The 24,780-nt window shown below is 42.1% G+C and overlaps 1 protein-coding gene and 1 pseudogene across 2 annotated transcripts in view; both read left to right on the forward strand.

Moving 5' to 3' along the window:
- The window catches only part of PRPS2 (phosphoribosyl pyrophosphate synthetase 2), a 33,936-nt gene extending 16,244 nt beyond the window's left edge, over nt 1-17,692 (forward strand). For both annotated transcript variants that reach the window (XM_015126939.3, XM_015126941.3), the window contains exons 3-7: nt 2,074-2,172; nt 2,879-3,003; nt 12,686-12,859; nt 13,819-13,978; nt 16,186-17,692. In XM_015126939.3, the coding sequence (XP_014982425.1) occupies nt 2,074-2,172; nt 2,879-3,003; nt 12,686-12,859; nt 13,819-13,978; nt 16,186-16,278 (651 nt within the window). In that variant the 3' untranslated portion in view covers nt 16,279-17,692. The remainder of the gene's footprint in view (nt 1-2,073; nt 2,173-2,878; nt 3,004-12,685; nt 12,860-13,818; nt 13,979-16,185) is intronic.
- Nucleotides 17,693-19,300: 1,608 nt separating this feature from the next.
- On the forward strand, nt 19,301-20,055 carry LOC144338820 (proteasome subunit alpha type-6 pseudogene; annotated as a pseudogene).
- The last annotated feature ends 4,725 nt before the right edge of the window (nt 20,056-24,780 follow it).

The raw sequence follows: 24,780 nt of genomic DNA on the forward strand, positions 1-24,780 counted from the left end.
ATTTAGTGTTAATCTGTTAGTAAATATTTATTGAAGAACTATCAAATGCAGAGTGTGGAACTGTGTTCTGCGGATGATGTGAAAATCTCCAAAACCAATTGTTTGCCCTTGAGGGATGTATTCTAATTGTGAACTATGACATTTGTACATATAATATATCGGAACGTCTATCTTTCAGCAGGTATCACAAGGCAGTCCCAAATGGTAGGGCCAAATGCTTACCAATTCTGTGCCCCCTTAGAAAGGAGAGATGATTCCTGGAGTTCTGCCTTAAAATTGGGAGATTTGAACCAGACCTGGAGGATCAAACACATTGGCTCGGCAGAGGCAGTGGAATAGGGACAAGGCAGGCATGTGGATATAATGGCCAGACTTCAAGTGTTTTCTAGAGGAGGAAGAGCAATCCCAAGGCCGACTTCAGGGAGGCTTCCTGAAGCAGAGGTGTAGGAAAGGAGCTGTTCCTAGGAGGCTGCAGCCAGACTAGCCGGAGAACCTGAGAGAATAAAGCTGAGAAAATTCGATTTTATCCCAAAGGCAACGTGGAATGTAGTACAGGGGAGTTAAATGATGAAAACGTGAGTTATGATCTCTAATTAGTGGAGAAGATTGAAAAAATAAAAAACAAGAAAAATATATTTTCCTATAATCTCACGTTCTAGAAACATCTGTTAACTTTTTAGAGTGTTTTCCTCTTATTCTTTTCTTTGTGTTTTGAACATACTTATATACTTTTTTTTTTTTTTTTTTGAGACGGAGTCTCACTTTGTCGCCCAGCCTGGAGTGCAGTGGCGCAATCTCGGTCACTGCAACCTCTGCCTCCCAGGTTCAAGTGATTCTCCTGCCTCAGCCTCCCAAGTAGCTGGGACTACAGGCATGCATCACCACACCTGGCTAATTTTTTGTGTTTTTAGTGGAGACGGGGTTTCACCGTGTTGGCCAGGATGGTCTGGATCTTCTGACCTTGTGACCCACCTGCCTCGGCCTCCCAAAGTGCTGGGATTACAGGCGTGAGCCACCGTACCCCATATATACCTATTTTTAATGATAAAATATATATTTCTTTTTAAAAAGTGCTATATTCGGGAAAACACAAATAATCTGTTAACATTTTTTATGTAATTCCTTCCTGCATGTGTTTTTACATGAATGTATTGTGTGTGTGTGTGTGTGTGTGTGTGTGTGTGTGTGTGTAACAAAGATCATTTGAATGAAATCTTTTTTTAAGCTTTTCTTTTTTGTGGCTGATATATAGAAATACTGTTGTTTACAACAAAATGCTGAACGCCACCTAGGTCTAATCATGTGTCTGTATAATCGCTTGAATTTCTTCGATGTGGGCAGTTGTATTGTCCATAATTTGTGATGTGGAAACCAAAGCTATAGAGAAGTTAGGTAATTTTACAAAGAATGTAATGTCAGTAAATGACACTAAGTATGAAATTAAATAGTAACTATTATCAATCCCCTTACAGTATTCATTCTTTGACCTTGTTTTTTTCCATTGTAATAGTGTTAGCATCCAACTGTTGGCACATGAATTCCTCTTTAATAGCTGGACTTCTTTAGCCTCTGGCTGTGTGAGGGTCTCTTGGCCTCAGTGATCTCACATGTGCCACTCGGTCCTTCTAGAACACTATTCTCCTAACCTTTGCTAAACTTGCCTTAGAAACGATTTCCTCAGAGGGACCGCTAATAATGATCTTGTTTAAACTTTATGTCCTTCCTACTACTATCATCTCACTCTCTCGGTACCTTTTATTTCTACACACTTATCATGATTTCAGTTATACATATTGTGACATTACATGTACATGTGTTGAACTGTTTGCTTCTTTTATACTTGTTCTCTATACCCAGCGTCAAGCACTTAGTTTTGCAGTGGTATATGTAAATAGTAAATGTTTGCTGAATAAGATGGAACGAATATATCTTTTGCTGTTACAACATGTATAATTTTCTTTTTGATGCTTCGTTGATTGCATCTATGATTTATCTTTCTCATGTACGTCCTAATGGGAGGAATCTAACAGTATCCATCTTTTCCTGTTATAAAATTAATGTTCTTATTTTTAGAGTCGTGCCCCAATTTCTGCAAAACTTGTGGCCAATATGCTGTCGGTGGCCGGGGCGGATCACATCATCACCATGGACCTGCATGCCTCTCAGATACAGGTATCCGTGTTTTCCTTTTGCAAATGGTTAAATCAAGTCTGTTAAATTAAATAATCTTAGAAGAGGTAACATTACTTGTGTTTGAGTTTATATATGGCTACTCTCTTGGATTTTTGTCTTTACTAAACTTGGAAATATAATTTGATATTAATACTTCCAGTCTCTATCAGCACCTTGCCCCCCAATCACTTTTGGGGGAGTGGGGATGGCTTTTTGGTAGTAAACTCTATGTAGTTCCATCTCAGCTTATGGAAAATAATTAGAATGGCGGAGTCATAATATCATAATATACATTTTTTAACTTCTTCATAACTTATGTTCTTTGTCTCTAAAACAGGCCAAATTATACTGTGCCACTTTGTGTTATATAATGAACGTGAAGTATTTGATTTATAATAAATACCTAAGAGACAACAAACCTTTTCCCTCACTGTCCTGCATAGCCATTCTATTCCTCAGAATATAGGCCATCATAAGACAATAGAATATGTCCCAAAAGACAGATTGGACTGAAATATGCCCCTATAACATATCCGTCTTTTGATTTAATTCTGTTTAAAATTAACAAAAGGGCGTCTGTTACAAAAGCTTCTTTTGAACAAAAAATGCAAATGTTATTTAATGAAAGCAATTATTGTTTTAAAAAAAAAAGGAAAAAACAAAACAAAACAAAACCCTGCAACATGACACTCACTTCTCCCTTTAGGGATTCTTTGATATTCCTGTGGATAATTTGTATGCGGAGCCCGCAGTCCTGCAGTGGATTCGGGAAAACATTGCCGAGTGGAAGAACTGTATCATTGTTTCACCTGACGCAGGGGGAGCCAAAAGGTATCATGCAGGCTACACCTTGCAGATTTCTCCATCTGCTGATTGGTTTTTCCTTTTGCCATGTATTAGATAAGGAAGCATGCTGTAAATTACTTAAAACTTTATTTTGCTAATGAGCAAGTAGGTAGACCACAGGCTTCACTTTCAGAGCAGAAACCCATCATCTTTGTTAATATTTCATCATTCAGGAAAGAAGAAAATATACACAGAGACACACATACACAATAGGTATATGTTGGTTTCTTTGTTTTCAGCAAAGGGTAGATGCGTTTGAGGTTTTTTTAAGTTATTGTTTTCTGATTATAAAAGTAATGAGCCTAATTGGAAAATAAGTCTTTTAATTAACAGCACTTGGACATGGTAGCCAAAATAGAACAAATTTTTTTAAAAGAAATCTCTGTACATAGAATACCAAGAAAGGGAAATATCTGAGACCAAGAAATAAAGCAGAGGCTGAAAGCCATGGCCAGGTGGCTTGGGGGATGGGCATCAGATCCAGGAAGAGTCTGGTGGCTTGGGTTTTAATGCTCACGTGGAAACCCCCATAAAGAAGGGAGCTAAAGCCAGGCACGGTGATGTATGCCTGTAATCCTAGCACCTTGAAAGGCCGAGGCGGGAGAATCACTCGAGCCCAGGTGCTCCAGGCTGCAGTGAGCTATGATCACACCACTGCACTCCAGCCTGGGTAACAGAGTGAGACCCTGACTCTAAAAAAAAAAAAAAAAAAAGAAGAAGAAGAAGAAGAGAAGAGGGCTGAAAGCCAGATTTCTAGCCAAAAGCCAGGGGAAAGCCCGTCTTTACCTCGGCCTTTGGATTAGGGGAGGAAATAGTCACCTATGAGAAGTCAAACCACGAGCCTGTGAGCCTGTGCCACATTCAGATGTGGAGTGGAATACACACGGAAATGTGCTCCAGGCTGCAGAGCCCCTGCAGAGGGAGAATTTCACAAGCCTAGCTGCTCGGTGAGTGCTCCCTGCTCAACCTGACCCGATGCTTGATCCAAAGTTAGAAAACCAAGAGAACACAGTCCACGCACACCCAGCACGTGCAGACAACAGGGCAGCAGGCAGCCAATACTTGGGGATAAGAGAACAATTACTGGACTATCAAATAAGTAAGTTTAAAAGGAAACTGAGGTGAAGGAGAGTTAACAACCTGGTAGTAAGAGTATGGCAGTGATGACGCACCTAGTGGTGTGAGAACGTGGTACTGAGTAGCACATCTCAAGGGCTTGGCAGAGATACTCCAGGTGTTAACAAGCAATCAGGGTACAGGGTGTTCACAATCAAGGATGAGCACAATAAGAGAATGCTGCAAACTGAGGCTTGGTGACCCAATGGCCTTGTAGAGCTTTGCAGATGCTGTCTGGGAAGAAAAAAGGCTGGGAGGGGAGTTTTATTGTGTAGGTAGAGACCTCTATAAGGGAGAGGTAGGAGAGACTTCTACCCACCCCCCAGTCCAGTGAGGAAGCAAGGAAGCTCTAGATGTGCACTAATAGAGGTGTGATGAAAGTGACAAGTGATCAGCCTTCGGCATGTCTGACATCAAAAGCCTGTCCCTCATTCGGCACCCTCATCTGCCTGCAACCCAGCTGAGGACCTAGGATCAAACGCAAAAGCTTAGAAGTAGCCCAGAAAGTTGTCTTAACACTCTTGCAGGGAAACCCAGGCCCTGATTCTTAGAAGAGCCTTGTTCATTCTGCTCAAAGCTGCCTTCCAACGGCTGCTTGGGTTCCCAGCACAGAAGAGAAGGAACAGACCATACAGCTGGAGATCAGCCTCTGTCAGCAGCAGGAAGTGGCTGTGGCCAGGGAGGAGACACAAATATATAAGAAACGGGAGCAGAAAGTTAACTTGCAAAGACCCTAGATGGGCAGTCATGGGGTGGAGAGCAGCGCTGTGTCACTTAGCCTATTACTGTACGGTGTGTAATGTTCACAAAATTGCCCTTGGCCAAGAATCAAGGTTGAATTACGCTGAGTGTCCTCTGCAAAAGATTGTGAGCAACATTTTGGAGTCGTATCTACTTGCAGTTGACTTGGAAAGTTCTGCAAGTCACATGGAATCTGCGTTCAATGAGGCAAATGCACTGGCCTGATAGAAGGTTAGAGGCAAAGAAGCCAGCCAAAGGGGTACAGGAGCTAGCCTCAGATGTAACTGGGTTATAATAACAGCTTTGTTACAGTGTAATTCAAATACGTACAATTGGCCGGACGTGGTGACTCACACCTGTAACCCCAGCACTTTGGGAGGCCAAGGCAGGTGGATCACTTGAGGTCAGGAGTTCAAGACCATCCTGGCCAACAGGGTGAAACCCCGTCTCTGCTGAAAATGCAAAACTTAGCTGGGCTTGGTGGTGCACGCCTGTAATTCCAGCTATTCAGGAGGCTGAGGCAGGAGAATCACTTGAACCTGGGAGGTGGAGGTTGCAGTGAGCTGAGATCATGCCACTGCACTCCAGCCTGGGTGACAGGGCGAGAGTTCATTTCAAAAAAGAAAAAGAAAAAAACAAAAAACTCCAAATATGTACAATTTGCCCATTTAAAGTGTCCAGTTCAGCAGTGTTTTGCATATTCAAAGATCTGTGCAACAGTCACTGTCTAATTCCAGAACATTTTTATCACCCCAAAAAGAAACCCTATACCCATTAGCAGTCACTCTTCATTTACTTCCCCCAACCTTATTCCTGGCAGCCAGGAATCTACTTTCTATCTTTCTGGGGTTATCTTTTGGAGGCTTTGTATATCAATTGGTAGTATAGGACATGGCCTTTCTGTCTGGCAGATATCTTTGTAAACCAGAAAATATTATTTTGGCAGCTACTCAGCCCAAAGAATAGTAGATTCCACAAATTTGTTTGACCATCTTTCTTTCCTCCCCCAACCTTGTTTTTATATACATAGTGTAAGAATATAATACATGCTCTTAGCAGAAATTCAGACAGTACAGTCCCATCCCCGTTCTTTAAATGCCACTGTTATTTCCAGTGTCAGAATTGTGTTATTTAAGCATATATCTGCCTATTTATTTCACACAAATGGCAATGTGATGTACACAGTTCTTCATTGTGCTTTTCTAAAAAACTCACTTGCTGTATCTTAACAATGATTCCATAGCTGTGTTGTACAGCTGTGCAATATTCCCTTGTGTGCTTGTACCACAGCTCCTATGAGTCAGGCCCCCTCTTACCCATTTGTAGGTGCCGTTGTTTGCACTCTTAAATGCAGTTCTGAAGCAATATCGTTGCTTTGACATGTTGTACACATGTGCAAGTAGGATACATTCCTAGAAGTGGAATTGCCGAGTCAAAAGGCATGAGCCATTTTAGGTTTGATGGGCAGTGCCAAAATATGGTCTTTTCCAAGAGATATACCAGTCGACGTTCCATCAGGAATGGATGCCGGTGACTTTCTACACAACCTTGCTCACACAGTGGGTTATCAGGCAGTTTACTTCCAGATCAGGTAGGTGATCTATGGCCTCCTCTTCCTGTGAGCTCAGGTTGCTGTGGGTGAGGGTAGTGCCCTTACCAGGGCATGTTGATTTGCCATGAAAGGGGTCTCTATTCAGATCTTTTGCCTATTGTTCTCTTGGCTGGGACCTTTCTTGTGGATTGTCTATAGTTCTGCATAGACAAGAGATCACAGCTGTTTCTCATGTGTGTTGCAAATATTTCTCCAAGTTTTTTCATTTCTTCTCCTTTTTTGTACTTTTATTCTCTGCAGGACTTTAAAAACCTTCTTATGTAGTCATGTTTATTTTTTCTTCGCATTATGGCTTCTGAGTTTATGTAGGAGTCATCCTTCTCTTAAAATTTGTGTTCTCCCATGATTTTGTATATTTTTTTCTTTTTTAATGTCCCAAGTTTACTTCCATCTGAAATTTATTTTGGAATAAAGAATGAAATAAGAATCCAGCCCCCCCCCACCCTACTGTCTAGTTTTTCCAAAACTATTTATTAAATAATCCACCTCTGTTGATTTGAAATGGCATCTTTCATCATATACAGACTTCCCCATTTCAAATAGATAGCTATTTGCCAACTCCTACTTTTAAAAAATGCAGAATAAAGTAAACAGAGTAAATGGCTGGGGTTCAGATGCTGTTTTGTTTTGTTCAGACCTCCTTTCAAGCAATATGCACTCAACCACCCCTGCTCCCTCTGTCAGGAAAATCAAGCTTTTTAGGGACATACGTTTCAGATTTTTTGTCACCTCCTTTCTCTTTTCCAAGTGTTTCCACAACACATCATTGTCATCCTCATGTTCTAGCCCCCAACTGACAGTCTCCTCAGAACAGCCTTGCAGGTAATACATGACACATGCGGTTGACATTATCTGTGGCTTCTTTTCTTGTTGCAAAAAGTCACATTTAGCAAAGGAAAATACTGTACATTTCTGTCTGACCAATTGCAGTTTGTTGCTTTAGAAAAAGCTTTGAAGGTTGACTCGTTACAGATAAAACTGAATGTTGCCACAGGAGGTCACTCTTGGGTAGGCTTTGTAGCTTGGTTGGGTTACCCATGGAAAACAAATTAAACCTAAGAAACCTACCTACCACTGCTGAGATAGCAAGTGTCAACCTAAAAGTGGTATGGGAAGAGGGTAAAACTGGATAACTCAGGTTTAACTTTTTTTTCTGATTATATAATTTTTGGAGATGCTCTATAGGAAATTTGGAAAGTAGAAAGAAGAAAATCTTAACGACTTTATATCTCGACCAGTAGTACCACTATGAATAATTTGGTGTACTATGTATCTGTCTCTCCTGGGGGAGCTGATATGGCCCACGCACCCACAGAGAAAAGATTGTAAATATGTGCCCAGAAGAAATCCAAAACTGTATGAATATAATTTTCATTCTGCCTTTTTCTGCCTAAGATTTCAGTGTGGTACGTTGTGTCAACATCATTTGTTAGGAGTATGTATTAGGTCTCCAAGATATACAAGGAAAAGAAGAGTTATCTATAGCTTTTTCAGGAAATCATAGTGTTCTAACAACCCAGGAAGCTATCTGCAGGGGTATGTATTTTCCCTTATCATCTTCTTCTGACATTACCATTGGATACCTTTAAGTGGCTAGGCCTCCCCACTCAAGTAAGATGTCTGTGTCCCCCACTGCCAAGAACCACAGAGCTCACCTTCCTTCCCAGTCCGACTTCCATGCCTACCCTGCTGTTTGCTTCTAAGCAGGCTCATGAGAACAGGCATCACCTGGCAGAGGGATGAAAACAGGTTCTGCTTCAACTTCTCCGGTATAGAACTTCTGCCACAAAGGGCAGTGCTTCCCAGTGCTGGGCTGTGGATTGGTGTCCTGTCATGCCCAAATCTGCCTAGTCTTTACCAAATAAGCAGGCGGTAATATATGTGGACATTTTGTGCAAGGTGTTCATGTGTCTTGGGAAAACCTGTCTCATGTTCCCAGAAAGTAGCTTTCCTTACCTGAAGTTTAAGTGACTTTTATGACATTGGCATGTAGATAGTAGAACTGTGCGTGCTTTTTTGTTTGTTTGTTTTTTGAGATGGAGTCTCGCTCAGTCGCCCAAGCTGGAGTGCAGTGGCGCGATCTTGGCTCACTGCATCCTCCACCTCCGGGGATCAAGCGATTCTCCCGCCTCAGCCTCCCGAGTAGCTGGGGTTACAGGCACCCACCATCATGCCTGGCTACTTTTTGTATTTTTGTAGAGATGAAGTTTCACCATGTTGGCCAGGCTCATCTTAAACTCCTAACCTCAGATGATCTGCCCACCTCGGCCTCCCAAAGTGCTGGGATTACAGCCGTGAGCAACCGTGCCCGGCTGAACTGTATGTGTTTTAAGGTGATTATGGAGCAAAATTTTTGTTAGCCTTTAAATTAATTTTTTTAAATTAAATATTTAAGTAAGGAAACTGTTGGCAGCTAGACAAGTTTACAAACAAAGGGTATCTGCTAGGGCTACTATGGTTTGGGTTGCATCCTGAAGGATGAGTGTTTTAAGGGTAGGATGAGTGTTTTAAGGGTAGGAGAAGCATGGACCTCAACGTAGTAATGCTTCCCTTTGCTTCAAGGACGTTGATGTCTTATTCTCTTATCTCACAGTCTCTGTGTTTAACTGGAAAGTTTGGTCCCTTTTCTTTTATGATAATTGACATATTTGGATTTATGACCACCACCTTACTATGTGCTTTTTTTGTTTTGGAGACAGAGTCTTGCTCTGTCACCCAGGCTGGAGTGCAGTGGCGCCATCACAGCTCGCTGCAGCCCCAATCTCCCAGGCTCAAGTAATCCTCTCACCTTAGCCTCCCAAACAACTGGAACTAAAGGCACATGCCACCATGCCTGGCTAATTTTTGTATTTTTTGTAGAGGCGGGGTTTTACTATGTTGCCCAGACTGGTCTCCAACTCCTGGGCTCAAGCGATCTGCCTGCCTCAGCCTCCCAAAGTGCTGGGATTATAGGTGTGAGCCACCATGCTTAGCTATTATATGCTTTAGTTTTTCCTTCTTCACAAAGTAGACATTATTATTATTTTGGTTTTGTACAATCAACGTTTGTTTAGATTTGTCCACAGATTGATCAATATCTTTGCTCACCTTTCTCCGCCCCTGCCCCCCACCACATCTCAATGTATCTGTGGTCATTTTCCTTTTGCTTAAGTTGCATTCTTTAGGTGGTTATATGTTAGAAATAAATTCTCAGGTTGTATAGTTTGGCTGGAACTATCTTTATTTTGCCCTCCTTCTGGAAAGGCAGTTTTGCTGAGTGTAGAGTCCTAGCCTGACAGCTATTTTCTCATATCACATTGAAGATATGACTCCATAACTTCTGGCTTCCATTGGGGAAGTTGAGGACTTGGCCATCCTTTCTAGGTGACTCGTCTTTATTCTTTGTCTCTTTTAAGCTTTCTTGGTCTTCTATAGTTTTGTTAAGATTGTTTGGGAATTTATTTGTTGGGTTTATAGGATCTGAGGATCCTCAGATCCTATAAACCCAACAAATCATCAGGAAACAGTTGTCAGAAGACATCATTGGTCCTGTGTTTCCTACAGAAATAAGAAACAATAAATATTGCACTGAATATTTGTGGTTTGAAGTCCCTGAATGATAAAGAAGGAACATATTTGCAAAAAGTTGCATAGGGTTTTTTTATGCAGAATTTTGTCAGAAGACAGTGGTGCTGCATGTTTTTCTTTGAGTGCAAATGTACATTGCTAAGATTTTTTTTAAGATGGCATGTGCTTTGAAAAGAGGATATTGCATTTTTAAGAGTTTAAAAATCTTTTGAGTGAGAAATATAAAAACATCTTATTTTCACCTCTTTAGACGAAATGAAAGATATTTCTCATTAAAAAAAAAAAAAGGAAGGCCAGGCGCGGTGGCTCACGCCTGTAATCCCAGCACTTTGGGAGGCCGAGATGGGCGGATCACGAGGTCAGGAGATCCAGACCATCCTGGCTAACACGGTGAAACCCCGTCTCTACTAAAAATGCAAAAAATTAGCCGGGCGTGGCAGCGGGCACCCATAGTCCCAGCTACTTGGGAGGCTGAGGCAGGAGAATGGCGTGAACCCGGAAGGCGGAACTTGCAGTGAGCCGAGATCGCGCCACTGCACTCCAGCCTGGGCGACTGAGTGAGACTCTGACTCAAAAAAGAAAAAAAAAAAAAAAGAGGAAATATTAGCCGAATAAGTTATACAGAGTTACCATATGACCCAGCAATTCCACTCTGAGGTATATTCCCCAAAGACTTGAAGACAGGGACTCAAACAGATATTTATACAGCAGTGTTCATAGTGGCAGTATTCAGTATAGCCAAAAGGTGGAACCAACCTGAGTGGCCACCAACAGATGAATGGATGAACACAATGCGCTGTATCCACCCAGTGGAATGTTATTCAGACTTAAAGAGGGATGAAGTACTGATCTATGCAGCAATGTGGGTGAACTGTGAACAGTTTATGCTAATTGAAAGAGGCCAGACACAAAAGTGCACGTATTTTATGATTCCATTTATACAAAAAGCTCAGAATAGGTAAATCCATAGAGACAAAAAATAGATTCCTGCTTGGCAGGGCCTGGGGGGAGGGGAGGATAGGGAGTGCCTGCTTAAGGGATGTGGGGTTTCCTTTTGGTGTCATGAAATGTTCTGAAACTAGATAGAGGTAATAGTTGTGCAATATTGTGAATGTGCTTGATGCCATTGAATTAATACACTTTAAAATGGTTCCAAGGATAAATTCCGTGTTATGTATATTTTACCACAGTTGAAAAGAAACACTGGCTGGGTGCAGTGGCTCACACCTGTAATCCCAGCACTTTGGGAAGCTGAGGTGGGCGGATCACCTGAGGTCGGGAGTTCAAGACCAGCCTGACCAACGTGGAGAAACCCCATCTCTACTAAAAATACAAAATTAGCCGGGTGTGGTGGTGTATGCCTGCAATCCCAGCTACTCGGGAGGCTGAGGCAGGAGAATTGCTTGAACCCAGGAGGCAGAGGTTGCGGTGACCTGAGATTGTGCCATTGCACTCCAGCCTGGGCAACAAGAGTGAAACTCCATCTCAAAAAAAAAAAAAAAAAGAAGAAGAAGAAGAAAGAAAAGAAACACTGGTTGTGTTGCGAAAGTCCTCAGAAATGGGGAGGGGAGCCTGGAGCACCTCCCCTCCCTCCCACTGCCCTCTCAGCCCCAGAGACTGCCCCTTCTGTCCTTCATCAGAGCACGCCAGGAGCTCCATTCCTGGTCGCCATCTGAGGATGACACAATGAGTAGGACTAGGACTTTAAAACTAGTGTATAGAGGTTTTATCCTCCATGTACTGCGTCTTAAGTTGGGCTATGTGTGTATTGGTCCCCAGAGCATTTTTTCAGCTAAATTGCATAATGACTGTTATTTTAAAAACTGGAATAGGAAAAATCTTAATGTTACATTATGCCTGTGGCATTGTCTTAAAATCAGTTTTACCATTTAAGTCCACTCTTTACAGGAAAATCTGAAATGCCTCAGGCTCACCAACAAGCGAGGCCTGCCCACTTTCTCTTCCTGTTGGCAGCTCAACTCCTCCTGAGCCAGTGATTTTTTTTTTAAAGATATGGGATCTTGCTATGTTGTCCAGGCTGGATTTGAACTCAGGCTCAAGCCATCCTTCCACCTGAGATTCCTGAGTAGCTGGGCCTACAGGCACAATGCCATGCCTGGCACCACTGATGTCTGAGCATTTGCCTTAGATGAGCAGAGGAGCTGGACTCACAGTTTAGAGTCTCCTTAAACCTTGAATGCAATGAAGCCCATCCTGACTAGCTTACATATTAGATGGCTGCATTAACCAGGACTTTTGTCCCCACTATCTGTGCCACAAACTGGGCAAATAGTTCCTAAATAACTTGCTTTAAGTTGTGCCTGTCATGGTTAAAATGCTACCCACAAATACTAACAAATTGAATATCAAATTCTTATCCAGTAGTTTGATCCAGTGGCCAGGGTGCCCGGACAGTCATTCCCAGCCACCCCAATTGCAAGGTCTGCCGTTAGCACATTTCTCCCTGTGGATTGGTAAGTGCCTGCCCCAGACCATGCCTGGGCTGATCAAGAGAGGCCTGATTCTTGCATCGTCTCGAGTGTAGTTGCCTGCTACGTTCCTAAAATACTACTTTAAAGAAGAGAGCTCTAGTTGACTCTGTATGAACATGTTCATTTGTGCCTTTGCCAGGGTCACGTCAATTGCAGACAGGTTGAATGTGGAATTTGCTTTGATCCACAAAGAGAGGAAGAAGGCGAATGAAGTGGACCGGATGGTCCTGGTGGGTGACGTGAAGGACCGCGTGGCCATCCTCGTGGATGACATGGCTGACACATGCGGCACCATCTGCCATGCTGCGGACAAGTACGCAGGGCGGTGGGGAAAGCGTTAGGACTTCTCACTAGGAAAGGGAAGCACATCAGCTTTTAGAAACTGGGCTCTATTCTCCTGATTATTGCTGGTCTTGGCAGTGGAGTTTTAGACCAAAGGAGATTCTAGGCCCTTTCATCTTTATACCTCTTTCTCGGGTAGAAAAGAAAGCATGGGCCTTTTCGTTTTCCAGGGTGACCTTGTAGTGTACTTGAAAAAGGGTCAAAGAAGGTGCTTCCCTTTGCCCTGAGCACAAAAAGAAAGATGGTTTTTCGGGCTTCTTCAGTCCCTTGCTTCCTTCCATTTGGCTTTCGTGCCAGCCTTCTCAGCCACATGGGTGTCTGAAGGATTTGTAGACCTGCTGTCCACTATGGAAACCCCCAGCCACACATGGCTGTGGAGCTCTTGGAATATGGCCAGTCTGATGAGATGTGCTGAGAGTGTAAAAAGGCCACTAGGTTTGGAGACTTAATATGAATCAATGAATATAAATATCTCATTTACATATATGTTTTTATATTGATTACACATCAAAACAATGACGTTTTGGCTATATTGGTTTAAACGGGTGGCTCTCAAGCAGGAGTGATTTTGCCCCCTCGGAGACATATGGCAATGTCTAGAGACACTTTTTGTTGTCATGGCTGAGGGGTAGGGTGTTGTTAGTGGGTAGAGGCCAGGGGTGCTGTTGAATTTTCCCATAATGCATAGGACAGCCCCCATGACAAAGAATTATCCTGGCTCAAGTGCCAAGGTTGATAGTCCCCGATTTAATGGAATACAAAGTGTTTTGCTCATGCTTGAATGATCCTATCTTAGGTTAATAAATGTGAGTAAAATGTGTTGCATTTTTCTTTTACGGAGCACACTCTTTGCTTTTACCATTCATACTAGGGGAGAGTATGCCAAGAATATTTGCATACCCTTAATTTTTATCTTCTGCTGTTCTACAGGCTGCTGTCAGCTGGAGCCACCAAAGTGTATGCTATCCTTACCCATGGGATCTTCTCTGGACCAGCTATTTCCAGAATAAATAATGCCGCCTTTGAGGCTGTTGTCGTCACAAACACAATTCCGCAAGAGGACAAAATGAAACACTGCACCAAGATTCAGGTAGTGTCTACGCCGCAGGCAGCCAAGCAGCCAGGCACCTACTTTAGATCCCTAAAAATAGCATCATGTCTTCTGTGTGTGTGGCTCCTTGCTAAGGCACATGCTTGGCAGAGGCAGCAGCTTCTCATGATGGCAGGATATAAATCATATTAGATCCCTGAAAAAGGCCGGGACCAACAGAGGTCAACGTTCGCTATTTAGAAATAGAGAGTGAATAAAATCACAATAGAAAAATGGTCAGAAACAGGCTGTGCTAAAGCTAAACTTAGAATTATCATATGACCCAATAATTCCACCCCTAGATATATGCCCCCCAAATTTGGAAACATATTCAAACAGAAACTTGTACAGACATGTTCATAGCAGCACTATTCACAATAACCAAAAGGTAGAACCACCCAATGGCCATCAACAGACAAACAGACGGCCAAAGTGTGGTCTATCGCTACGATGGAATATTATTCAGCCTTTAAAGGGAAAGAAATCCTGACGCATGCTACAGCATGGATGAACCTTGAAAACATCATGCTAAGTGAAAAAAGCCGGATGCAAAAGGAGGAATATTGTGTTTCTGCTTCTAGGAGGTACCTGAGATTGGAAAATACATAGAGACAAAGTAGAATGGTGGCTACCAGGGTCTGGGGATAAGGGGAGCGGTGGGGAGTTATCTATTGTTTAATGACTATATAGTTTTTGTTTGGGACGATAAAAACAGTTTGGAAATAAATAATGGTGATAGTTACACACATTAGGAATGTAATTAATGCCAATAAATTATATACTTAAATGGCAAATTTGATGTTATATATGTAAATTTTAAACTGATAAGAACAGACACTATACTTGATCTTAGTGAGATAGATAGATAGATAGATAGATAGATAGATAGATAGATAGACATTCACACAATAAAAAAAATGGGGGTGGGAGCAGCAGGCTGAGCGGAGGATCTTCAGAGCTTTGCTCCTTCCTTTCCCTGCTGATTGGATGCCCATGGGCCAACAGAGAGCTGATAATCATATAGATAGCAATTGGCCTGAAATAAGTCAAAGGGTTTGAGCTCCATTTTGCCTCTATGTCTCTGTGAACCTTGGCAAGTCATTTTTTTTTTTTTTTTTTTTTTTGAGACGGAGTCTCGCTCTGTCGCCCAGGCTGGAGTGCAGTGGCTGAATCTCAGCTCACTGCAAGCTCCGCCTCCAGGGTTTACGCCATTCTCCTGCCTCAGCCTCCCGAGTAGCTGGGACTACAGGCGCCCACCACCTCGCCCGGCTAGTTTTTTGTATTTTTTAGTAGAGATGGGGTTTCACCGTGTTAGCCAGGATGGTCTCGATCTCCTGACCTCGTGATCCGCCCATCTCGGCCTCCCAAAGTGCTGGGATTACAGGCTTGAGCCACCGAGCCCGGCCATGGCAAGTCATTTCATTGCTCCAAAGCCTCATCTCCCATCAGCAGAGCGTGAAAGTGCATCACAGTGATCTGCTTCATGATTTCTGATTCCTCAGAGAGAAAAGCAGTTTGCTTGACACAAAGCAGTAAGTCTGAAAATGGTCAGAATAGCGATGTCATATATTTTCATGCCTGATTAGTAGTAGTTTAGGATGGGAGTTGGCACACTATGGCTCACAAGTGAAATCCAGCCTGTCATCTGTTTCTGCAAATTTTTGTCAGAGCACAACCATGCCCATTCATATATGTATTGCCCGTGGCTGCTTTCACGCTACAATGGGGAAGTTGAATATTTGTGACAGAGACCCTCTGGCTTCCAAAGCCAAAAATGTTAACTATTTGGTCCTCTATAGTTTGCTAATCCCTGAGTTAGAAGATCACAGTTGTGCTTTTAAATGACGCAGTCAGCGCCTTTTCAGAAACAGAAAGAAAAACCTTCCAGATGACGATTAAAGTTAATTTAAAATAACAAATGCCCCTGGAAAAGGGTGTCTCTGGTTAACAGTATCCCTGAAAAGCCTTCTGTCTCTGCACTGAAAATCTCCCTTCCAGGATCCCATACGGGTCTGGTTCAATGGGTTGTAATTTGAAGACATACCCCAAAGCTGTCTGTCCTCTCAAAAGTGTGGGAGGTTTCGATAGCAACACATCACGTATGCTACAGAAATTGTTTCTCAGCTTTCCAGCTGTTCAGTTTTTAAAGAACTCTAACTAAGATGTCCTGCTTCCCTTCTCCCTTTGTTTTTCTCGTTGGCATTTAGGTCATTGACATTTCTATGATCTTGGCCGAAGCAATCCGAAGGACACACAATGGGGAATCCGTGTCCTACCTGTTCAGCCATGTTCCGCTATAAATCCAGAATGGGAAGTGCCCAGCAAGCCTACTCTGACTTCTGACTTGTTTTTGTTTTCTGGATGTTTAGCTGTAGGTACTCAGCAATGATAGGTTAATCACTGGCAAAAGCATCCGATCTTTGTATATGCTAAGATTTATTGTTTCCCCTTCTAAAGCGCAAGATCATTTCTTTCCAGTTTTTGGGGAAATGGTGGTGGTTATTTGGTCTTTAAGTGAACTGTCTTAAATGAGAAACGTTTTTGTCATTTTGACTTTTAACGGGTACAGGTGATCTCTTCCTTTGTTCTTTCAATACTTTGAGGCGACAACTTTCAAGTATATAATTTCATTGTGGAAGTCATAGTTTATATATTTCGAGGTTGCCAAAGGTGACTTCAGATTAAAACCTTCTGTGTAAATATATATGATAATGCCTATGGACATTTGGGTAAAACCCTGTATAGAATTAATTAGCCTTTTACTTTGGAGTGAACCTTGGAAAATTTATAATTATCATACCATGGATTTTGAATGTTTTTTTTTTTTGATAACTCAGTTTCATATAAACCATCTTGGTTATTGTGCTTAATTTGGACCAAATTTTATTTAGCTTAATATGGACACTGACACATTTTGGGGGGTATACATCAGACATATCAGAACAGTGTAGTTCTGGATCATTTTTTAAATTACCTCTTCTAAAACATAACTGTCACTTACCTGAAATGCTGCATCCTAAAATTCCAAAATTATATTGAGCAATCGCCAAGGCCTAAAGCCAATTGACCTTTAAAGGTAATCATTTCAGCTAACATTAAATTTAAAGCCTAAGAATGTATAGAGCTAGTTTTAAAATAATGATCTCAGATTTTTAAAAAGGATATAGGAACCTGCATTGTCATTCTCTGAATTCAGAACTGATGGTTTCTATCATTATTTAGCCCCACCTTTGTATTTTAGTGTCCTTCAGAATACTTTTATGAACCAATGAGACTGGACTTAGCCACACACAATGGAAATTCAGACCTTGACTATTTGGTTTTTCCAGTTCACAAAGGTGATGAAGACTGTCTTGGGAGCAACTTAATCCCAGAAGTTGTACATTTCTTGCAGCTCCTGGCGTGGAAACTTAAGTGAGACCACCAAATACATTGGTCCTGTCCAATTCTACTGAATGGGGGTGGACTTGGCACTTACCTGGCCAAAAACAGGAGCCAGAGAAATATGAATATACCAAAGTTGTTTAGCCTCCATCTTAAATTACGTTAGTCAACTTATATATATTCATATGATCACTTTTCTTTTTAGATACTACATCAACTAGATTCAGGAATATATCATTTGCAGTGCTTGTATTGGTTTAAAATATAAGATTTTAAGCTCCTCTAACATTGTACTAAAAAACTTCAATAAAATCATTCTGACTGCTTTCATAGTTTGTATTATCATTGTGGAGTAATATTTTTTGATGGAGTGATGTGTTGCAGTACCTGAAAATGTTTGCTACTTTACGATTATAGTCCAGCATACAAAATTACAGAAGAGCCAGAAGTTAATTGATGTCAGCTGTTTTCCATTTTGAAGGTGTTTCTTCCTGAAGAACTTACTAGCAATCTCCTTTCCCCCAAAGCATAACAGCTGTGCCACATAAGGTGTCCAAGTTGTTAATTCCACATGTTTCCTATAAAATTAAAGATGGTACAGTGTGTTCACACATCAGAGTAGTGATGTTCAATATCCATCTATTGGAGCAAACCAAGCTTAAATGTAGGCTGCATAAAACTTGTTCTTATTCATTGATTTCAGAAGCACCGAGAAGGATTCCTGTCTCCATAGAACAGCCTGTTCAGTGGTACTTCAAACTACTCTCGTGAGTGCAAAGTAAAGTCATAATTACGTGCTCCTGGTGAGGCTCAGCTGTAAAGTATGTGTAACACTAAGAATGGCAACATGTTGTCTTAAAGTCACAGTGAAATGTGAAGAATTACAGCTAGGTCCATCTGAGAAAAAGGGTGATCACAGTGTGTATGAGAGAACAAGATAGAATGTATTAGAAAGGAGGAAGGAAGTGAAGGAGAAGTGAAAGCCAAAGACACTTCATCAGCTTTACAATTGCACTTAATAATGATGTCACACCTCTTCAGAGATGTTTCATTTCCTATGGCAAGTCCTGTCTAATCCGCTGGCTGAACTACAGGGGACAGGGAAGTGGTAAAGGGAAAGATGGAGTACTAAGGCATGCAGAGGTTGGAATCACGCTGGGGAGACCAGGAAGGGCTCAGTGATCACCATTAGATGGTTCATGTCAGAATTTTCCAGAGCCCTATGGTGTGTTCCAATGTGGACTGACGCAGGACAGCAGAGGGTGTTTGGTACATGATGTGTTTCAGCAAGGATGTCCCAGGGAAGAAGGGAGTTAGAGGCTGAAACATACTCAGCTATCCTGTATCTAAATTGTGTGAAATCAACAAGGTTCCTCCTTCTCACTACCAATATTTATCTTCCTGATTTATCTCCCTATGCCCCAGGAACACATCCCTCCACCTTTTTTCTGACCCTGCTTTCCAAGATCACATCCTGGGTGGTTTCCTTTATTGCAGTCTTTGAGCTCTATTTCCTATTCTGAAAGCATAATGCCCAGGAACACAGACTTCACCACTTACCAGAGTTTTAAAACCAACAGCAACAAGGACCTTGGGTTGGTTACTTAACCCCTATGCCTCAGCGTCCTTACATGTGAGATGGGGATAATAAATGAGTGTGAAGTGTTTAGAATTGCTCGGTTTGTACATTAACTTCAGTTTTTAGAGAGCATCTCCTGAACTACCCCTAGAAAGAATGTAAGGTATGAAGAGGCAAGATTTTCATGCGTTTTCTAGGTGTTAAGCCTAGAAGGGAACAGAATGCCCTCCTGCCATTTTAGAAGGGCTACATTGTCTTGGCATGTGACTGCCTCAGTGAAGGGTAGCATTTAGGTGACAAATAGTTGCATGTTAAAAACAAAAAAACTTGATTATGCTTAAAGTAGTGGTTCTACCAGCATGTCCCGTGGCAGCGCTGGTTTTGCCCACCACATTAAAATTTTTTTTGCCCCAGGGCCAGCACTACCAAGTAGAATATGCATATGCTTTTAAAGCTGTTAACCAGGGTGGCCTTATATCAGTAACTGCCAGAGGAAAAGACTGCTGTAATTATCATACAGAAGAAATACCTGACAAATTATCGGATTCCAGCACAGTGACTCACTTACTCTAACTGAAAACACTGGCTGTCACTGTGATGACCGGAATGACAGCTAACAGCAGATCCCAGGTACAGAGGGCACGCTATGGGGCAGCTAACTGGAAATACAAGTATGGCTGAGATTCCTGTGGACATTCTGTGTAGAAGAATTGCTGATACTACTCAGAATGCTACAGTGAGGTCTCCTGGTTGTTGTATGATTTTCACTGGTATAGATGAAGAACAAGGCCCTCAGTGTGAAAGTGTGATCCTCCAGGTTACGGCTGTGATTTAAAGCCACTGCAGCAGGAGTTAAACAAACTGAGTTAACCAGCTTCCTTGAAAAAAAAAAGTGAAAAAGAAATTTGATTGGACATTTGAACAGACAGTGGAAACTGCAATTACATGCCTGTCTACTGTTTTATCAATTGATTTCAAACCTTCAGAAATAGAAGTTGGAGTAGTGACGGTTGAAAATCCTAAATTCGGGATTCATACAGAAGCAGAGATTGATGCGCTCACATTGTTGTTAGTTTACCAAATCCATGATGCCACTTACCTGTGTGTTTGGTAACATCAAACCATTATGGACGTCCCTGGACTGAAAAAGGAGCCTCTCCCACTCCTCCTACTACTGAAGTGGTTAGGACTCTATAAATAAAAACAATGCTTTTGGAATCTCAGCATTTTGGGAGGCCAAGGCAGGTGCATCAGCTGAGGTCAGGAGTTTGAGACCAGCCTGGCCAACATAGTGAAACCCCAGTCTACTAAAAATCCAAAAATTAGCCAGGCATAATGGCGCATGCCTGTAATCCCAGCCACTTGGGAGGCTAAGGCACGAGAATCACTTCAACTCGGGAGGCAGAGGTTGCGGTGAGCCATGATTGTGCCACTGCACTCCAGTCTGGGCAACAGAGTGAGACTGTCTCAAACAACAACAACAACAACAACTTTCAGCTGGATGCTGTGGCGCATTCTTGTAATCCCAGCTACACAGAAGGCTGAGGCAGTAGAATTGCTTGAGCCCAGGAATTTGAGACTGGCCTGGGCAACATAGAGAAACCCCATCTCTTAAAAACAACAGCAATACTTCCAGTGGGCAGTAGCAACAATAGATAGGAATGAATGCCATGTGATTATAGAGATAGTAATCAATTGAGGTCATTTACAACAACCTGATTTCGTTGTAGCCCTCATTCACCATCCATCCCATCATAAATACAACCAAAAGTGGTGCCCAATATAAATGGGAAGAACAGTCTTCAGTATCCTAACAGATGAGTTCTGTGGCCAAAAGAAAAGCCGGCTAAATGAATTTTACATTTTAAGAGAGTGATAAAAAAAGAGAATAAGAAAGTGAAAAACATAATGCAGTAGAAAATGCCCTAAATTGGGAGTGTGGCGATCTAGATTCTGGTTCCTGATATGCTGCTAGCAAGCTGGGTGACCTTGGGAAAAATGTGTACGCCACTCTGAGTATGAGCATCTTTCTGCAAAAATTAGAGGAAAGATGGTTGCAGAAGTCCCCAGCAGTTTTAATAGGCGATGCCATTTATTCTAGATGTAGTTGGAATAGTGCTAACTGAAGGCACAGACGGTTGCTCTCCATCGGGTAACCAACTTGTTTTGGTTTGCCTGGGACTTTTCTCAATTTAGCCCTGAAAGACCTATATCTTAGGAAACCCCTCAGTCCTGGGCAAACCAGGACATTTGGTCTCCTGTTCCCTCTTCTAAGGTGGATAGTTCTGCATCCCCAGCACCACCGTGGTAAGGAATCCAACGAGCATGGCTTTGATCTTGTGCTGGTTGCAAAAACAAAAAAGCAGGCTATATGATGAGCCCAACAATGTACAGGGGACCTGTGGCATTACAGGTCTTTTAAAATCTGTTCAATTAACCATAGAAGCTCAAGAGCTGTAGTCACAAAATCAGAGAGAAAAAGCAGGGGCACCTTTAGAAAATACCTTCAAGTCTGGCTTGATTACCAGTCCTTTGGCACAGCTACCTTTAACACCTTAAGTGGTCTTCAGAGACCCCAGGGAACAGTCCAGACAGAAGGCAGAGTGCTCTGAAGGGTACCTGATGTACGTTGTCCTTCCGCACATTAAGAGATTCTTAACATTTGTGAGGGCATGGCCATCTGTGTCTGAGGACCTGTGATTCTCTGATTTTCCCTCTATAAGGAGTGCTAAATCTAGTATTTTCTTGCATGGAAACTAAGACTGACCATGAATTATGGACACATTTTAAGAACTAAAACTGAACACGTCACTCTTTAAAGTCATCCTAATGATTATTTCTGGGCATATTTTAATGTATATTTACCATAGGATGAGCTCAGTATGTGCCATTGACCTTTACTCACCAAAGGAACCAAGGAGCGACCCTAAATTTCTTTTCTTTTTCTTCCTTTCTTCCCTTCTTTTCTTTCCTTCCTTCCTTCCTCTCTCTCTCTCTCTTTCTCTCTCTTTCCTTTTTTTTTTTTTTTTTTGAGACAGAGGGTCTCACTATATTGCTCAGGCTGGTTTTGAACTCATAGCATCAAGCAATCCTCCTGCCTCAGCCTCCAAATAGCTGGAACTACAGGTGTGCACGACCATGTCTGGTGCAACCCTAAATTCCTTTAAGCCTCAGAAAACTCTGTATTTAGGACCAAGGCTATGGAACAATCTTCTCAAGAATCAAAAGAAAGATAGGCAGAGATCCCTCTCCACAGCAATGGTGGTCTGACCTTGCATTAATTTCTGCACCTGAATGCATTCATAGCATTCAAAGGGCAATTCTTTCTTGAACACTGACCAAGGCTCATTCTTTGTCCTACAATAGTCAGGCTCCTCTGAATCCTCTCCTTGACCAGGCCTATCTTGGGCTTCCCTCTCTGTCATTGTGGAATTTAGTTTGAGCAAGAATCCTGTGAAGTCAGTTTATCGAACAAACTCCTGCCCTTTGTATCTGACCACCGTCAATATCTTATCACCCAGGCTTGCCTTTAGCAAGAATTCTGTTTGAGTTGATCTAGCAAGAATCCCTCCTACCCCTGATGTTTCCTTAGTGATTTTCCATCCACTGCCCCCAACCCTGTTCATTGCTTACAAATCTCCACTTGTCCTTGTAGGAGTCAGAGCTGAGATTAATCTCTCTCCCCCACTGTAAGACCCCATTGCAGTCCGTGGTCCCTAAACCTATCACAAAGACCCCCTTGAATGAAGTCTTCCTTAGTGTCTTCAATGAATGTGATGAATAACTTTTTTTTTTAACAATACAAAATTCATAGAAAAAGTCCTTGAATTAAAAAGCACTCTGGGGAAAACCAGTTGGCACAAGAGTGATTTTGGAACAGTCAATAATCCTCCACTGATGTGCACTGGTGCAGCCATAAACACACTTTCAACCCTTGCATTTTGGAGAAGTTTCATTACATGTACATAAATTAGGAATTTTAATACATTGGAGAAATACCACTTGCTTCTCTGTATTTTGACTCATGTGAACATCTTGGCTTAGACATATGTCAAACGGAAAATTCATATTTTTAGTCCTTCCACAGACAAAATGAAGGAGTTGATCTTGTTTCTTTCATTCATTCATTCATTCATTCACTCAACAGTTCCTTATGAAGCCTCTATTAGTATACCATAGTGTTAGGATGTGGCTGTCATATAAGTACTAGATAAATAAAAGACATGAATAAGGCTTACGTGAATCTAGCCTTCAGAGTTGACACAGGTCGTTTTTTTGTTTGTTTTTTTTGTTTGTTTTTGAGACGGAGTTTTGCTCTTGTTGCCCAGGCTGGAGTGCAACGGCACAATCTTGGCTCACGGCAACCTCTGCCTCCCGGGTTCAAGCAAGTCTCCTGCCTCAGCCTCCCGAGTAGCTGGGATTACAGGCATGTGCCACCACGCCAGGCTAATTTTGTATTTTTAGTAGAGATGGGGTTTCTCCATGTTGGTCAGGCTGGTCTGGAACTCCCAACCTCAGGTGATCCACATGCCTCAGCCTCCCAAAGTGCTGGGATTACAGGCATGAGCCACCACGCCAGGTGACACAGGTAGCTTTATGCACAATCATTTGATGTCAACAACACAGAAGTATGATGGCACCATGCTGTAGGCAGGATAATTTATTTGGAGTGTGTGAAACAGTGGGGTGACCAGGAAAAGGCTAGGAATGTGGCCTGCTGGGTTCAGTTCTCAGCAGTGATTCCAACACTTTTTCCCCCTCCCCAGATTTTCTGGTATATCAGGCTTTGTTCTTTTAGTATTTGTGTTGGTGTGTTCCTACTCTTTTGGTATTTAAAAAAATTGGAAATCGGAATCATTTATATTTTAAGCCTACAAAGACAGCTATATTCAGCATTAAAATGCAAAAAGAACAAAGGTGCACTTGTTTAAAAAGTATGTGACCCCATCTCTTCCAGATTAAAAACTTCCTGCTAGATACTCCATTGTCTGCAAAGCCAATTCTGGTATACTTCTACTGTTGAGGATTTTTTCCTACATTTATTAGTTTCTCATGTTTCTCTTGTATTTTCCCGAGAGCCAATTTTATCCACAATAAACTTCCCGAAGTCCTTGATGGAGGCATTTCAGAATGGGGACAGGGGAGGGGGAAGGTAAGAGAGATGTGAAGAACTGGAGGAGGGTGTTGGGGGTGGAGAGATGGGAGGGAGGTTGGACAAACTAGCCCAAGCACCAGCCTTTCCCAGGGGCCAGACACTCCCCAGGGAGAGATTCCCTGCTTTCACCTCCCAGCATGTTTCAAGGTTGTTCAGCCTCAGCCCTCTTGCCATTTGGGGCTGGCTCATTCTTTCCTGGGGGAGCTGTCCTGTGCATCGTAGGATGGTGAGCAACATCTCTGACCTCCACCCACTAAATGCCAATAGCAGCCCCCATCCCACATTTGTGACAACCAAAAGATGTGTCCAGACCTTGCCAATGTTCCTTGGGGGCAGAATCCCCCCTGCTTGACAACCTGATTTATTTTAACCAAGACTTTCTTCCTCTATCTTCTTTCCTGAAGACTCAGGTCAGAGTTACAGAGGAGATTCATCCTGGCCCCTGGCCCAATCACAACTAAAAAAGCATTTTAGCACAAAGTGGATAAGACAACGGCAATCATACCTCACTTTTAAAAATTCAATGCTAGCGTTTTGGTACAAAATGAGGTTTACACCAAAATAATCCCATTATCCTTGCTTTTTTGTTTTTTGGTTTTTTTGTTGTCGTTTGTTTTGTTTCATTTCTTTTTTTTTTTTTTTTTCCAGAGACAAGGTCTCGCTCTGTTGCCCAGGCTTGAGTGC

This window comes from Macaca mulatta, chromosome X (assembly GCF_049350105.2).
Source record: "Macaca mulatta isolate MMU2019108-1 chromosome X, T2T-MMU8v2.0, whole genome shotgun sequence".
Lineage (NCBI taxonomy): Eukaryota > Metazoa > Chordata > Mammalia > Primates > Cercopithecidae > Macaca > Macaca mulatta.